Below are 17,887 nucleotides of genomic sequence, written 5' to 3' on the forward strand. Positions count from 1 at the left end.
ATGTATATAATCCTGTCTCAACTATGGCGTGTGTTCTTACTTCAGATTTAAAAATCAAAAAAACATTCTTGATCACGTCGAATTGAAAATATCTGAAACCGATGATTCTTTCATTTTTTCTTGATGTCTAAGAATAAAGTGGGATATTTCAATTTTAAATAATTAAACCTATTACTTGTATCTTCAAGTATACATTAATTACATCCAAGCTGATTTGCATTTCACAAGTGATGAGTTGGCATTTCGTTTAGTAACTATCAAGTATTGTCCATATTATGACCGGAAAGTGAAAAAAAATATTTCCTTTTGATGTTTTGATATATGGTAGCATACATGATTGGTAATTCATATACATGTTACTGAAGTTGTATATCCACTGTTTCCATGGTAACGGATAAACAATTTTGTTGAAAAATGTGAATTGTTACAGTATTGTGTTTTATTTTGATATAGATCACAAATAAAAAAAATATTGCTCAGGCTGATTGTATGTGACATTTTCAAGTGTTCATAGTGATTAATAGCCCAAAAATATGTGTTAATTTGTTGTTTGTTAGATAAAATGGTCCTTTTTGATTCGAAATCAGAATTTTTCTTGACTTCTGTGAAATGATAAAACTCAAAAACGCAACACAGTTGTGGAAATATTCGATATGTACTCCAAAATGAAACATTTGGACTAATAAGTTCAAAAATAAAAATTGGTAGCCAGCAACTAGAAAAGACAAAATTTGCTTCAGAACATAGTACTAAAAGTGCTTGTATTGAAGATGATTATCTCCCCTGATTGAACTCTTCGCCTAGAGATAAACTAAATGCACAGGAAGTTGACAAGCAGACGGTTTTGTTTTTCACACTCTGAAGCAATGATAATGTGGAACAGGAGGAGGAATCGTTATTAAACATGACAGAAAACAATGCCTGTAAGTTTCTTTAAAATTCATATTTTCATTAAAATTCTGTATAACATGTATACTATAACATGGTATTGGTAATAAAAAAAGTTTCTCAAAAGATAGTTCTAAACTAAAGTAATGACTGACTTTGTCTTTGAATATAATCATGATGTCATAATGAAGGTGATAACTGTTCCTTCAGTGTAAACAGGGGAGGATCCAACCATTTAAAAAAGGGGGGCCCAACCCAGAGTAAAAGGGGTGTCCAACTATATGCTCCCATTGGTTGTCATAAAAAAAAAAAGAGGGTTCCAAACCCCTGACCCCCCTATTGATCTGCCAATGGTAAGTTTTAGATAATATGTCAGATTATGGATGTTAGTAAACTTTGGGGGGGGGGGGGATTTTGAAATCTCAAACAACAAACAAATATATTTTGTAATTTTTTGACTGAGAGAGGCGCATGCGCGATCGACAGTAGTGTTTTTCCTAGGAGAGGAGATTTTCGACAACAAATAGTGTTTTACTACATCCTAAATTAAAATACATATATCGACAACATAACTTGTGAACTATCATCTTATATCCACGAGTGACCCTTCTATATATTTTCTGTTGTTAATATTCCATAAAATGTCGTGCTAAACACACTTTAGCTGGTCACCTCTCCCTGGTCATCTTCCAAAATGGCGGCAAATTCAATTCTCCTTACCGTAGCCATACTTACTACCTTCATCATGAACACCTGTGTAACGCATAGTAACAGACACTCAACAGTAAACAACATAACTTTAACTAAATTGAGTGCGAATCTCGCGAGACCCAGCATATTAGGGTGCTCAAGTACCTTTCAACTTAGAAGGAACAATGCAGAAAAATCAAAACATATAATGTCAACAAAGCATAAAACTCTACTCATACTGCTCATCCTGTTAGCAAACGACATCCAACAAAACCCAGGACCTGGAAATAGATCAGTTTTTCCTTGCGGAGTATGTGAAGTACCTGTATCATGGAGTCAGGTAGGAGTCTGTTGTAACAATTGTAGCGTATGGTACCACAAAACATGTGGTGACATCAGTTCTAGAAATATGTCATATCTTGAGAAAAGTCACGTCGTCTGGCATTGCTGTAAATGCAACAGTATTAACGTAGACAGCTTTACATACAATAGTTTTATACTACATACAACAAACATGTATGCACCTCTATCAGGCACCGACTCAGTCTTTGACTCATTCACGTCATGCGATCACTTTAGTCCACTGCATACCAGTAGCCCCAAAGCGAGAAAACACTTGTCAACAAAATCAACACACAGCCAAAAGTCAAGTATAGGAAACAGTGATAAGGCAAACACAAATAGTACTAGAACTAGCTCCAAGTCCACAGTATTTCCTAAAAGTACAAACTTTAGGCTATTAACAGTGAACTGTTGCAGCATAAACACTAACAAATCTGAATTTAGGGCAGCTGTTGAATATGTAAAACCAGATCTAATATGTGGCACTGAATCATGGCTGAAAGGCATTAAACCGGGTAGGGACCCAGAGAAAAACTGTATAAAGTCTTGTGAAGTTTTCCCAGAGAATTACATATTTCACCGTAATGATCGAGACTCCCTTGGAGGAGGCGTATTTACAGGTATTAAATCAAACTTGGTATCTGATGAAAAAGTCGAGCTTGTCACTGAATGTGAAATTATTTGGACAAAAGTAAAACTACAGAGTATGAAGGACTTATACTTGGCATCATTTTATATGCCACACCGTAATATGAAAGACATCATCAAACTTAAACATGTTAAAGAGTCAATAAACAAACTTGCTGACGGTAATAAATATAAACAAATGATCATAGCAGGGGACTTTAACTGCCCTGACATTGATTGGGACACCCTCTTAGTTAAACCAGGTGCTCAAGACCGTGAAGTACAACAAGCACTTTTAGACACCTCCATAGATCTGGGGCTTACTCAAGTACAGAGAGAACCAACTAGATATAATAACTTACTAGACCTTGTTTTCACAAATAATCGATCACTATGTAAATCTTCAACCAGCATTCCTGGCATCAGTGATCACGCTATGGTAGTCACAGACTTTGACATAATCCCACACTATATCAAACAGTCAAAGCGTAAGAAATACATGTTCAACAAAGCCGACTGGGACTCAATCTACAAAGAAATGGAACAACTGTCAACAACTATGGAATCCCAAACCGCCACTCCAGTAGAGGATCTATGGTCAACCTTCACCACCACTGTACTCACAATTATTGACAAATACACCCCGTCAAAGGTATGCGCATCTAGAAAATCGCTGCCGTGGCTCAACAGAAATCTAAGCCGGATGTTAAAACGCAAAATAAGACTCTATAAGCATGCTAAGAGATCTAAGCAGTGGAATGACTACAAGAGCTTCCAAAAAAAGTGCAAAAAAGAATTTAAGAAAGCAGAGATCAACTATATCAACAACACCATTTACCAAGGTCTACAAGATAACAACACTAAACCATTCTGGCGCTATGTTAAATCCAGACGACAGGAAAACATTGGCATACCTGCAATGAAACAGAATGGAGCACTTGTAAACGACAACAAGGAGAAAGCCAATATACTTTTAAACCAATTTGAATCGGTTTTTACAAAAGACACTTTAAATGCAACACCAAAGTTAGATAAGAAAGTCGAAAAATCAATATCACCACTGAAAATAACAACAGATGGAGTCGAAAAACTTTTGAAAAACATAAAGCCATTTAAAGCCATTGGGCCAGACAATTTACCAAACATTGTCCTCAAAAACTGCTCTAAACAACTAGCACCTGGGCTGCGACACATCTTCCAGCAATCCATAAACTCTGGCACTCTACCTACTAACTGGTTAAACGCAAATATCACTCCTGTATTTAAAAAAGGAAATATAAACACACCAGAGAACTACAGACCTGTTTCTCTTACCTGCGTTACCTGCAAGCTGCTTGAGCACATTATATGTAAACACATCTTGACACACCTTGAAAGAAACAACATACTCACATCTCTCCAGCATGGCTTCCATTCAGGTTTCTCCTGTGAAACGCAGCTTCTAACAACGATGAACGACTTATTCCAACTTCAAGACAAAGGCCTGCAGACAGATATAGTTATACTAGATTTCTCTAAAGCCTTCGATACGGTCCCTCATCAAAGGCTATTAGCCAAACTCGAAAGTTATGGTATTGATGGTCCAATACTAGATTGGCTCAACATGTTCCTGACAAAACGATCCATGAGAGTCTTAGTGGATGGCGAAAATTCTGACTCTGTAGGGGTAGCATCAGGAGTTCCTCAAGGCACGGTATTAGGACCGCTGCTGTTCCTATGTCATATTAATGACTTACCCGAAACTGTTAAATCTCAAGTCAGATTATTCGCAGATGATTGCCTACTGTATAGGAAAGTCCAAACACAACAGGACCATCAACTACTACAAAACGACCTTGTATCGTTGGAAGAATGGGCCACAAAATGGGGTATGAGATTCAATGCCAAAAAATGTTACGTGATGAGTGTCAACAACAAATCATCTCATTTTTATAAACTGGACAATCAGATACTGCAACAGGTACAACAAAATCCGTATCTCGGTGTAATTATCTCAGATGATCTGAGGTGGGGCGCCCACATCGCTAAAACCGTGAAGAAAGCCAACTCAACTCTAGGCTTCTGGCGACGAAACCTCCGCCACTGTCCACAGGATTGCAGGAAACAGGCATATATAGGACTTATCCGTTCACTTTTAGAATATGCGTCCATAGTCTGGGACCCTTACTTAATGAAGGATATTAATGCACTTGAAAAAGTACAGAGACAAGCAGTGCGTTTCATTAGTGGGGATTACACAAGCAGAGAGGAAGGTAGCATAAGGAGACTTATGATTGAACTAAAACTTACAACACTGGAAAACAGACGTCGTCACAGTAGACTTACTTTTCTCTACAAGGTGGCCGGGGAGTTGGTACCAGCTATACCGCAAGACTCAGTATTAGTCAAAGAGAGACCAAAACGACAAGTTAAACCAAAACAATTTAGTGACTATAAAACAACAAACATTGTAGACAAATTTGCTCAAAACAACAGCCGTTGCTTTAAAATTCCACCGAGCAAATCAGAACAATACAAACAGTCATTCTTTGTAAGAACAATACCTGATTGGAATAGACTACCAGACAATCTCGTGTGTGCTAAGACAATTGAGAGCTTTAAAACTTCGGTTGCTCTCACAACGTTGGACTAATTTTCCAGCGCCTCTCTCCCGTTGCCATTGATGCCATATCCTGGCCCTGCAACGTATTTATTCAGATTCAGATTCAGATAAATTTATCATTCATAATTCAATTCAATATTTTATTGGAAAGAGCACAATAATGAGATTTTTCATAAGAATCCTGACTCAAACTTTTTCTTTTAATATATATGTTATTTAAAGATGCCCACCCTATTTATTTAACGCAATATTTTTTTTATCATGTCTATAACCTATAATGGTTTACTTTACATTGACCTATAATGGATTACTTTTTCAAATTGTTATTTGGATGGAGAGTGGTCTCATTGGCAGTCACACCATATCTTCCTATACCTATGAACATGATGAAATAAAAGGGCTTAAAAATACCAACCAGGTTTATCATTTTTGCATGCACATATGTTTATAATATAATATGAGACACATTCTGAGACTAAAGACTTCATGCTTGTTATAACTTTTTGGTCTATAATGTAAATAATAGAAAAAAGCCAGGTCAAGGAGGACATCAACCCAATAACTCAATTAGGCAAAAATCATTAGAGGTTGACTTGTCCAAATAATGATGACGTCTGACAAGGCTATTTTTTTTTCTGGGACGCCTTCCTACTCCCAGAAAAAATTTAAAAAAGCCTTGCCAGACGTCATAACTATTTGGACTAGAGGTTCACATACATGTTTAAACAATGGTTATTTTTTTACACTGTGCCTATGAAGGTGATTATGTTTTCTGGTCTGTATGTATGTCTGTTTGTAAGCCTGTACATATGTTAGATGCGCTGTTCCATATCAGGTTGAAGATTATTAGTTAAAGGTAAATTTACCCCAAAGTTGTGCATGTTGACTTGTAGTACAGTACACATGATCATTATAGTGTGAAATATTTAAATTTATTTAAGAATTGAATGCTTCTTTTTGTAACTTCATTAGGGTGTAAAAGTGTTGACCGAAGTACATTTTGTATGAAGTGTGTAAGCTCTTCATTCCAAAAATTTGGGCACAGTCAAAGCTTTTACAACCCTATAAGTTACAAAAAGAAGCATTCAATTCTTATAATTACTTTTTTAAGCTAGGATAAAGAAACCACAAGTCATATCATTTTTTTTTATTTAATTCACCTGTGGACTTTATTGTGGGACCTTGTGTTATTATGACTGATATATATATGCTTTATTGTGTAATGCAATTGCTTGAGGAATAACATGTGGTGTGCAGTTAGCCAATCAGAATAATGTATTATAATCATGATAATGAAACATGCATTACCAAAAATGCCCTAATTTCATTGTTATTGAAAGTATATAGTTCATGCCATTCTATTTTTATGCAAATTATCTAATTTGTCCATAGCTTACTGTTTAAAATACAAATATTATTATTATTCAATAGATCAAGAGGAAAAAGATACAAAAGGGAAATTCAAACTCATAAGTTGAAAATAAACAATTCAATGGCTAAAAAAGAAAAAGACAAACATAAGTACAAACAATGTACATAAAAAGCAACATAGAAAACTAAAGACTGAGCAACACAAACCCCACTAAATTTTGATGTGAAACTAGGTGCTCCAGAAGGGTAAGCAGATCCTGGTCCACATTTGCAGCAGTCGTGTTGCTTATATGAGTTCAAACTAGTTGATAAGTTACCTATTCTAATCATGAAGGGAAAACAATCTTAAATTGTTTCATCTATATGATCTAGGTAGCAATTATAAATGTGATTATAATTGCCAATAAGACCAGCTTGTACAAATAACATAGAGTATAGTTAATCAAATGAAAGTCACTTGATATTGTCTTCAACAATGAGCAAAACACAAGCATTTGACAATACTGTATTATAATATAGTAAAGTCTGCTATAAAAGTTTGCTAAAAGGTGTAAAACAAATTATTATTAACCATTGTTAACTAAACTTCTCTTAAATACATTCACATTATGATATTCATACATGTATTTGTATTTACAGGCGAGTCACAATTTGTTTGCAGTTTTGTTAATTCAACAGTACAGCAGTGTGGCTTAATTGAATATAAAAAGACCTGGCCAAGTCGAATTCTTCCCCTTACATGTTGTAAAGATTCAGTGGACTCGCATCTTTACAAATATTCAATAAGTCGTAGGAGTATTGACAGTGAAAGTTCATTATTGAAGATAAGAGCTGGTCTTTTTGAGGAAGATGATGATACGCTAACTATATGCCCGAAACACAGGTACCTAGGCTACTTTTATTCTAAGAATAAGAATAACTTTCCAGAACTTGAGCCCTTGTCTATCCAAATTATGATTAATTTTCTAAAGTTGTAACTGCTGAAAATGTCAATTACCACATTCCTGATAGGATTTGTGCAATGACCCCATATATATGACAAAAAAAATTGAGGTGTGCTATAAAGATTAAGGTAACTAGATCATTGTATTTATTTGAGTCTAAAAAATAAGTTGTTTTTAGAAGAAAAAAAGTCAATCCACCCTCAAATGAACAATCTGTACTGAAGTAATAACAAGATTTTTTCTGACTCGATATCCTGGCTGTTTTTGTTGTGATTTTTACATAGAATTTATTGTTCTAGTAAGTTATTACCTTTTATTTTTTCAATTTTTAAAGGTTTGCTCTTGGTGTTGGTTGGAGACCAAGTACACTATGTTCCATAGGATTGAAATGTACAAACAGTAAGAGCAACTTGAAAGGCACTATCACAAAGGAGCAGTCTATTTTTCTCAAGAAATATCATCATGTCATACTTGGAATTGGATCAGGTTTGTGCATGCTTACATGTATTTTGTTGCTGTTCCAATTGCCAGCTCATATATATGAATCAAATGTTCATGTGAGCTAGTACCAATAACTTGGTAGTCTGCATGTGACTCTTTGAACAAAAAATCTGATGTACATGTTATTTTGATCCTGATACAGACATACATCTGGTTATCAGAAATTGTGCCACTGAATACAATAAGCTACCCCAGCTAAATGAGACAGACCCCCAATAACAAATGTAAACACATACATCTAGACTAGAGGTAAACATACAATCTTCACCAAATTACACATTTCAACAATATGTCAGACATCATCCCAAGTCTATAATAGTTGTACAAAAAAAAATTTCCACAGGAAAAAAATTTAAGAACATAAAAGAATAAACATGCAAAAACTACTAATGATGTACCTAACTTGGGACATGCATATAAAAAAAATGAACCACCCGTTTTGTACTATCATTTATAAGCAAATTAGCCCAAGGGGCCAGGAGAAGTGATTCAGCCACATGATCATTCTTATTTTTTAAATGAAAGTCTTGAAATATGCTTTCTTGCTACAGTTAAATTTTCAATTTCAATTTTACAGGGGTGTGTTCAAGATGCAGAAAAGAACTTGTTCAAAGAATGACAGACAAGGAAAACAGAGTTGAACCAAATGTAAGTCAAAACAAGGATATGAAAATTTTCTTACCAGTATGTTCTATTCCTATCAAAAAAAATAATTTAACGTTCTGTGCTCTTTTGCTTTAAATCAGTTCCTGTTAAGTCATTATTGCTTTTTATATTGGCCTACTTTTGATTATTGGAAGCAACATAGATCTGTTTATCTGGAGTAATAGATTGATATTCAGGTTGCATTGGTAACTATGCCACCTATATTAGATTTGTACGTCTGCTCCTTCATATAATTTCCTACTAGATACATGTGATAATGGAACATGTTTCAATTGTTTGACACAATGGGATACTGACTGAAGCACATTAAACTTTCTATACTGACAGGTTCATTTAACTCATTATTGCAATAGGGCTTAAGATAAAACCTTTACAGCTGATTTCCTAATGCCTGCAAAGTAAAACTTTGGTTGGCTTGCTTGCTTTGTTTGTATGATTGTTTATACAAGATTTGTAGACAAGATTGACATCTTATAACAATAAATTTATAGGCAAAGTTTAACCTGTAAATATCATATTCTAATATGACTGTACAATATACAAACAAAGCAAGCGAGCTAACCAAAGTTTTGCTCTACTTGTATTAGGAAAATAGCTGTAATTTATAATTCAGCTGATAGCTAATATTTATTAAAGTATTGAAATTTATATTTACTTAAGATTTGAATTTCATTTGTTGATTTAGTTCAGAGCAGGATTCATAATAATATCCACTAACATCTTCTCGTCTAGATATGCATGTAATATTTTCCCATGGACTTTGAACATTAAATGGACAATGATTCATCTACCCACCCCTTATTATATACTAGTATTTACAATTATTATAATAATTAAACCATTTTGTAAGACATTTCAGTCAATGACCTTCTTTGGTTTCCTTATTATCCTTCTATGTCACCTACATAGACATATGGCATAATGAAAATAAAAATATGCAGTATGTTTGCCAATGAGACAACTATCCAGCAAAGTTCAATAACCGTATCACAGATGATATTAGATATGCAACTTATATTGTAACTTCCATACCCTTCCCTTTTCATGAATATGACCTACCAAATTAGACCATTTACCAAGTTTGTAATAAAAAGGAGAAAACCTATACGTTTAGTCAGCTATAAGTAATAATGGTCAGTTTAAAGTTGTAAAGATGAGATAAATGTGTGTGTTCATCTTTTTCACTCTGTTATCTTTTTTCAGCCTTCAAGTAGCATGAATAGTAATTAATTGCAATGTTGAAGCTTCTGAGTCTACAAATGCTGAATTTATAATGGAAGAAACAAAAGAAGAGGCAAGTCTTTTATACAATTGTTTTAAGAACAATAGTATAATATATACATTCTGTAGTCCTGTAATCATAAAACCAAAGAGGTTACTCTATGTCTATATTCCACATGGTACACACATTATGTCCTGTAAAACTGATGATAACCATATTATATGGTAACATGCATTATTTGACTTTTGCTATGACTATTGCATGGCAATAGCAAGTCCCATACCGGGTATAAAAAAAAAAAGGCAGAACACTCATTATTTTAGTAAATTTTCTAAGTTAAAGGAACTTAACTCTGTACAAAATCATCAGACTGGAACAAAATTTCAAACTTGATCTCATGATAAACAAATATATACCAATTATCAAATCATTATCTTCAAGCATGAAGAAAAAAATTGTTAAAAACTTGTCAGACAAATAGACAGACAAACCTAAAGTCGCCTACTCTTCATCAGTAGGGACTAATAAAAATGATAAAATAGTTGTAAAGGTATTTTTCTTTTACAGATTTCACAAATTGATGGTTATGGTGAAGTCACACAATGCAAACAGACAGTACAAGTACAGGGTGCAAAGAAAGCTGCATTTTTACAGATTGATGAGGTAATAGTCATCATATTCAATCACATTTTGGTAGTCTATATTTGTAATTATTTATAATAAACCATTTGATGGTAGACTGCTTGCAACTGTATACACCTGGTTGTCTCCTAAATGATTGAGATTTATACAGAAAGCAGCAATAGTTGAAATATTAGACTTGTGTCTTGCTGGTATAAACAAATTGCTATTGAAAAATTTTTCATGGTTATATAATTCGATAACTTTTTTCGCTCACCTGACCCACAGGCCAAGTAAGCTTATTTAGTCTATGGCCTTCATTATCCGTACTTGTTTTTCTTTGTTGTCCTCTGTTTATTTTTTCTAACTATAAAAGATGGATGTCATTAATTCTATTTTCTCGCTACATTGAAGACCTGTTGGTGACCTTCTGCTGTTGTGTGTTTTTTTATTTTGGTCGGGTTGTTGTCTCTTTGACACATTCCCCATTTCCATTCTCAATTTTATTCTAGTTGCAATGTTTGTAAGAGAGAGTCTATTACTAATTATGCACATAGAATTATTTGAGTGACGCAGGCTCTTTAGAGGCTCTATTTTTATAACAGATGAAATCAAATTAATGATTACAATCATATTTATAACTAGGCTTCAAATAAAAGACATGCCAAAAAAAATCTCTAATTTATTTATAGTCAAGGGGAGATAACTCTTAATTGATTGACTTTTTAAAAATTCAATTTTAATAATTGATGATATTTGTCTTTTCATTTATTACACAATATGCTCATTGGTTCAGACTGTAATGATAGCACTGTATATTTAAATTCATAATGGGTACTTATAATTGTAGGGTATGCAAATTTTATACATGTATATTTTGATATTGATTTACTTACTTTTCAACCATTTGAAATGAAAATTTTCGTTTTCAATGTTTTCTAGTGTTTATTCAACTAAGAAACCATTAAATCATGTTTATCATATATATTTGAAACAAAACCACATATTTTAAGCAAATTGTATGTTGTGATAACATTTTCTGCTTCAAAACTATTTGATTAATCTTTAATGGGACATGCAATTATCAAAGTGGTTTGCAAGGCACTGAGTATGGGTTTTTTAATATTCAATTCTATCAGAATCTGTGTATTCACAGTCATCTCAATATTCAGAGTGGCAAGATTCACAGGAAAGTCCATCAAGAAAAAGGAAAATGTCACTGAATTCTTTTCTGGAAACAGTAGATATAAGTCCTGTGAAAAAAACGTTAACTGTTGACTTTGATCTTGCATCTGAGAGGACAAAAAATGATCATGTCAGGAAAGCAAAAAGAATAATGCACAGTGTACTTGGTATATTGGTTCCACAACAGGAATCACTATTTGAGGAGGTTCTATATGAATCTAATGCATACAAAGATCAGACTCTTGAGTCATTTTCAAAAGCATATAGCAGTATGTCAAGTTGGGGAACACAGAGACAAATTCTCTCTCTTCTAGTACAAGATTACAGTTACAATCAACTCAAAGACTATATTCCAGATTTATCAAGATACAAATTTTCATCTGCTCGTAAACATGCTGAGGTTGTTGGTGTTGGCAAGCCAGTTTTACAGAATAAACAATTTAGAGAAAAGGCTACTATTCAACAGATAGAAAACTTTTTAGAGTTCATACTTTCACCAGCTATAATGACTGATTTGCCATTTGGAGAATGCACTTATAAAATCTCATCTGGTATTACACTCAAAGTTCCTAAGATTATTCTAAATAGTGTACGTACAAGAACAGTAACACTGTATTTAAAGTATTGTGAAGAAACCCAGAACGCTGATATTCTATCTGAAAGGACTTACATGAGACTGCTTGAAGCCATTGAGCCTAATGTGAGAAAGTCCATGAAAGGTTTAGACAATTTTGCTGCTGATGGTAGCCAGGCTTTCGATAACCTGAAAAGTGTGGTAATGACATTAGGAAAAGGAGGTAAAGGACAAGAATGGGCAGAAAAGGTCAGCAAGCAGCTCATGGAAGGGAAGCAGTATTTAAAACTGCACTACAAGGTATTTCTATATTATGAACCCTTTCTATTTGTAATGTTACACTATTGTTTCAGAAAAGGGTAAAAGATTGGTGAATTACAAATAGTGATCATCATCAACATAATTTTGACCTGTCTGTCAGACCACTTGTCTTCAACCATTTTGTTTTGACCAGATAGGTTTTTGTATTAATAACCTTCATTTCTTGATGGATCTCGTTCAAATGTTGTATGTATATATGTCATAATTGTAACTCATTTTTAAATGCAGTCAAACTTTTACTATAAATAAAGGACTGGTACATGTATGTTTCAATAAAAACAAATTATATGACACTCAGCTAATTAATGATTTGTCAGTAATTATTTAGTAAATAATTTGAGAATCTGGTTGATATTTTTATCATATTTCTTTGTGCATACCAAAATATAAGAAATTGTTGTATTTGTGTATACGAAATATAAAAAAATGAAGATGTGGTAGGATTACCAATGAGACAACTCTCCTCAAGTGAAGACTGACACAAACAATTACATCTGTATCATGTGTATGTCACTGTACGTCCTTCAAAAGTGAGGCTTTTTTAAACTTTCAGTCTCGTACTGCTTTACTATCTTTAAAAGTATAGCTTACAGTATATTTTTTGTTTTTCAGTTACATGTTAGTTTGGACTCAGAAGTTCCTGATCATTGTGGCAGATTTGGCCTGTCATCTGAAGAAAACAGTTTCTGTAGTAAATGTACACATACCCATCATCTTTCTTGTAATGACTGTGAAGCTCTGACCACAACTTTGAAATTGATAGAGGATGCTGCAGATAGCATAACATATACAAACCAAGAACAACAAGATGACACAAAATACATTATTGTACAGGTATTTATTCAACATTATATAGGGCACTATTTGTTTTTGTTTTTTTTATATTGGACAGTGTCTACACACTACATGCACTAGGATACATTTAAAAATGTAGCAAAAAAACATGATAAATGTTCAAAATTATTTAGCCCCAACTACTAAAGACTTTTGCACATGCCCATATCATGTACACAATTTTAATCATAATCACAATCCCGAATAGCAGCATTAAATGATTTTTCATTCATTAAGAGTTTGGAACTTTGTTCAGCAAAATTTGTGAAAGAGAGTACAAATTTTGTGTAGCCAACTACTAGAGTTTTCTACCTAGATCACTTAAACTTAAAAGGAAGACTGCACTTATGATGAAATTGTTTGCCTGATATTAAGGAATTGTTTGAGGTTTTTTTTCTTATTTGTCCAGATTTGAGAGGTAACTTTTCAGTAAATTGTAAAACTTATAGCTGACTATCCGGTATGGGCTTTGCTCATTGTTGAAGGCCGTACCGTGACCTATAGTTGTTAATGTTTGTGTCATTTTGATCTTTCGTGGTTAGTTGTTGTCTCATGAGCAATCATACCACATCTTCTTTTTTATATTTGATGTAATTGCAGTTACATAGTAAACATTCTACATTGATAAGTCATATATTTTGCAACCTGGCTATTTTGAGACTTTGACACATTTTTATTTATTTGATAACAGGGTATTAAAACAATTATAGAGTGGAAGAAACACATTCTGAGATCTGTCAACCAAGACAGGGCAAGGGGGAAAGTTTTAGACACATTGCAACCAAATGAAGCTTTAATTGAAAGAGACTGGGCAATGAAATTTCTTCCATTACAGTATAGGTATATACATGTTTTATATATATATATGTGTGTTTTATTAAATGAAATGTATTTTAAATGAATTCATATTTGGTCTGCAACTTGACAATGAAGAGTTGTAAATGTGGAACTGCCATATAACTACTTCCTGTTTGCAAATACTTTTTTAGCCACATGATATAGACTATATTTTCACATTTCTTCTACAACTATAATTGCCATATTTTATGTAACAATTACATCAATATTTAGATAATCAGTCCAACAAGTTATAGATTCATATAAAGTTTCATTATACAATCTACAATCTGACCAAAAAATGTGAGTTGGTCATAAAGATTTTATAGTGTTCTGTCTAGATAGAAAATGACTAGCCTTTGTGTATGTCTATATTCTTAGTTTCTGCATTTGAACATCAATACTTTTCACACATTCTGTTTAAAAATAAGGAGATGTGATTGAATACTATCCAAATTAGATCAAAAGGACAAAGATGCTTACAGATACAGGTTACAGCCTTCAACAATGGACATAATCTATAATGTATTGTAAGCTAGAAAAGGGCTGGTATGACAATATGCAAAACAATGCAACAGAGAAAACTAACATGTACACATAATAAAAGAGAAAAAATAGCAGACAGCAACCCAATCTTAGTTCACTGGATTACAGGTTCTCATTCTTGGACAGGCACAAAAACATATGACAGGACATGTGTTTTACAGTTTTGTGTGTGCTCAACCCCACCTATAAATATGCTAGCACAATTTTTTTTTTTAATTGTTAAAGGCACCTTAACATACATATTTTACTTGAACACCTGAGTTTATGCTATTTTTTTGTTTTTCAAAGTAAATTTATTTTTCAGAGAATCTCAGTCTAATTGGTTTGCCAAACGTGGTCTTTCCTGGCATGTCAGTGTCATAACATTCCAAGAAAAAGAAGGAAAAAACAGTTTGACAGTTCTGCACATCTTTGATACTGCTACGCAAGATGCTGTCACTTCCAATGCTATATTGAAAGACCTACTACACCATGTTAATTCCACTAACAACAATGTTGACACTCTGTATTTAAGATCGGACAATGCTGGATGTTACCATTCATCATATGGCATATTGTCAGTCACTGCTCTGAATGACAATCCGTAGAATATAACAGTAAATAGGATGGACTTTTCTGATCCACAAGGTGGAAAGTCAATTTGTGACAGAAAGGCTGCCCATGTCAAAGCATGCATAAGAAGATATGTAAATGAAGGCAATAATGTAATAACAGCTATAGAATTCAAGTCAGCTGTAGAAAAAACAATGAAAAATGTTAAAGTAGTTGTTGCATTGCCACCTAGTCCCATCAAAAGTTCAAAAACATCCAAGATTGAAAATATAAGTTTTCTGTACAATTTTTTCTTTTCAAACAATGAAATTACAGCTTGGAAGCAATTCGAAATTGGCATTGGCAAAGTTTTCTCTTCCAAATCTTTAAATGAAATTCCATCTCTTGTTAAAAAATGTGAAAGTACTGTGATATGGAGAATCATTGCTCAATCATCCTTGAATACAAGCATTCCAGTACCTGTAACTAGAAATGAAGAGCTCGAAGAAGAAGACAACATTTGTAGTAATGTATTTACATGTCCTGAAGACGGTTGCATTGCAACATTTTTGAAATATGGACAATTATGTAACCACCTCGACAGAGGTAAACATACCTTCCCTAAGAATAATTTGAATATAAAGGAGCGTACACAAATCACACATGCTTCTTTAATGGAAAGCAAAAGTTCTGCTGAAAAAGTACTTCATTCTGGTACAACACATGCATTACAAGCAGAATCTACATTAAAGAAAGGATGGGCATTAAAGAATAAGCGAGAGGTAAAGAGATTTTAAAAAGAGCAAATAGAATACATGACAGAGAAATTTCAGTTTGGTGAATCTACTGGATATAAGTGTGACCCAGATGATGTGGCAAAAGAGATGAGACATGTAAAGAACAGTAAGGGCATCCGGAAATTTCAACTTGAACACTTTCTTTCTCCTTCTCAAATTGCTAGTTTTTTTAGCAGGCTTTCACTAAAAAAAAGACAAGCATCAAATACTGTTTATGACGATTGTGATATGATAGCAGAAGAACCAAGAACTGAGATGTCTCAGCTAACTGTATTAGCAAATACTGTACAGTAAACATTTAACATTTTTGGTCTTTTTCCAATACCTCTGATCTGATTGATACATGTAGTTTAAATTAAAAAAAATCTTCTCTATAAATGCTTAAAAAATATTACTTTAGTTTGTTTGATGTAAGTTTAACATTAAGTAGCAAATATCTGATTTGAAACTTTCATCTTTTTTGTGAAAAGCTCTAGATCTGACATCAAAATATCCAGTACCACAGCCTTTTCCTATACATGTATTTTGAATATTAAAAAAATCATACCCTTATATATATATATATTTAACCAACAATAGACCTATATAGCATTATTTCACTTCTTCATGGAAAGATATCTAACAAATATCTGATGTAATTATCACTGAGGTTAAAATTGCAATTTTAGAAAATATTCAGTTGAATAATTAGTAGATGATGAATTGACCAAAAACCTGATCAACTATCTGTCAAAAAATTACCTGCCCTTAAATATATGTAATACAAAGCTAATTCACTCCCACTATTATTATGAATACAAAAACGGAATAATACAGCCTTCAACAATAGACATGAGTTTACTAAATATATGAAGATCTAAACCATTTACATAAATTGTGAATGAACTAAGCAGAAACAACTTTAAGTCCCAATTGATGTAAAACTGATGCTATAATATAGTATCATCTGATGATGCAATTTTAAGGTATTTATGTAATTTGATGTTTGATCAAGCTGGTTTTGGTAAAACAAATACATTTTTGTGCAATGAACATGTGCACATGCCATGGCTTATTTTGTCTTGATTTTTAAAAGAAAGTGGTACAATCTCGTGTTTGTAAATTTTAGCATGGTTTTGTGAATATCAAAAAAGTTAATTGAGAAAATGTGTACCTTCTGTGCTGACAATGATTGATAAAGTATGGACTTTCACAGCTAACCGTGTTGAAGAAAGATGTGCAGGTTGTTATAGATTGTGTTTATGTAAGCGATAAATTTGTCCTTGTAAAATATGTCCGGGCGGACCCATATTCCTAGTATAAAATGTCCATGGTTACAAATTTTACTAGTAAATATAGTCTGATGTTAGTTATTTTTGTCCCCAGACTAATTTACCTAGGAAATCATGTTTATGTCATTATTATTCCTAGATAAAGACACCCATGTCAATTATTTTTAAAGGTTAATTAACATGGCTTGTGTTGTTTTAATATTGTTTTAGAATTGTGTATTGATATTATAAAAAAAATAAAAAATTCCCCAGACAAATATTTCTAGGAAATCATGTCCATGTTCTTATTATTCCTAGGTAGAAACGTCCATGTTTGTTATTTTTAAGTGTTGTTCTAATATTGTTATAGAGTTATGTATTTAGATTTACAATGAAATATTTCCTGAGACTAATTTTCCTAGGAAATTTGATCCACTTTCTTTATGTTAATTGGAAATTATTATTATATTAACTAAGATGGGGTTGTTTATTCAATAGTTTTCATCATAATATAAAAAAAGGAGATGTGGTAAAATTG

General features: G+C 33.0%; 1 protein-coding gene across 1 annotated transcript; it reads left to right on the forward strand.

Moving 5' to 3' along the window:
- The first annotated feature begins 9,904 nt into the window (after positions 1 to 9,904).
- Positions 9,905 to 17,592, forward strand: LOC134727537 (uncharacterized). The gene is made up of 6 exons (XM_063591918.1): positions 9,905 to 9,925; positions 10,421 to 10,516; positions 11,631 to 12,533; positions 13,167 to 13,388; positions 14,080 to 14,228; positions 15,076 to 17,592. The coding sequence occupies exons 1-6, from the start codon at positions 9,905 to 9,907 to the stop codon at positions 15,356 to 15,358; spliced, it is 1,674 nt and encodes a 557-aa protein (XP_063447988.1). The 3' UTR covers positions 15,359 to 17,592.
- The last annotated feature ends 295 nt before the right edge of the window (positions 17,593 to 17,887 follow it).

The sequence above is a fragment of the Mytilus trossulus genome, chromosome 8, assembly GCF_036588685.1.
Source record: "Mytilus trossulus isolate FHL-02 chromosome 8, PNRI_Mtr1.1.1.hap1, whole genome shotgun sequence".
NCBI lineage: Eukaryota > Metazoa > Mollusca > Bivalvia > Mytilida > Mytilidae > Mytilus > Mytilus trossulus.

Coding starts and splice junctions, on each gene's coding strand:
- LOC134727537 (XM_063591918.1), top strand. CDS start 9,905: ATGGAAGAAACAAAAGAAGAG. Junction 9,926..10,420: donor TGGAAGAAACAAAAGAAGAG/GCAAGTCTTTTA, acceptor TTTCTTTTACAG/ATTTCACAAATTGATGGTTA. Junction 13,389..14,079: donor CAAAATACATTATTGTACAG/GTATTTATTCAA, acceptor ATTTGATAACAG/GGTATTAAAACAATTATAGA.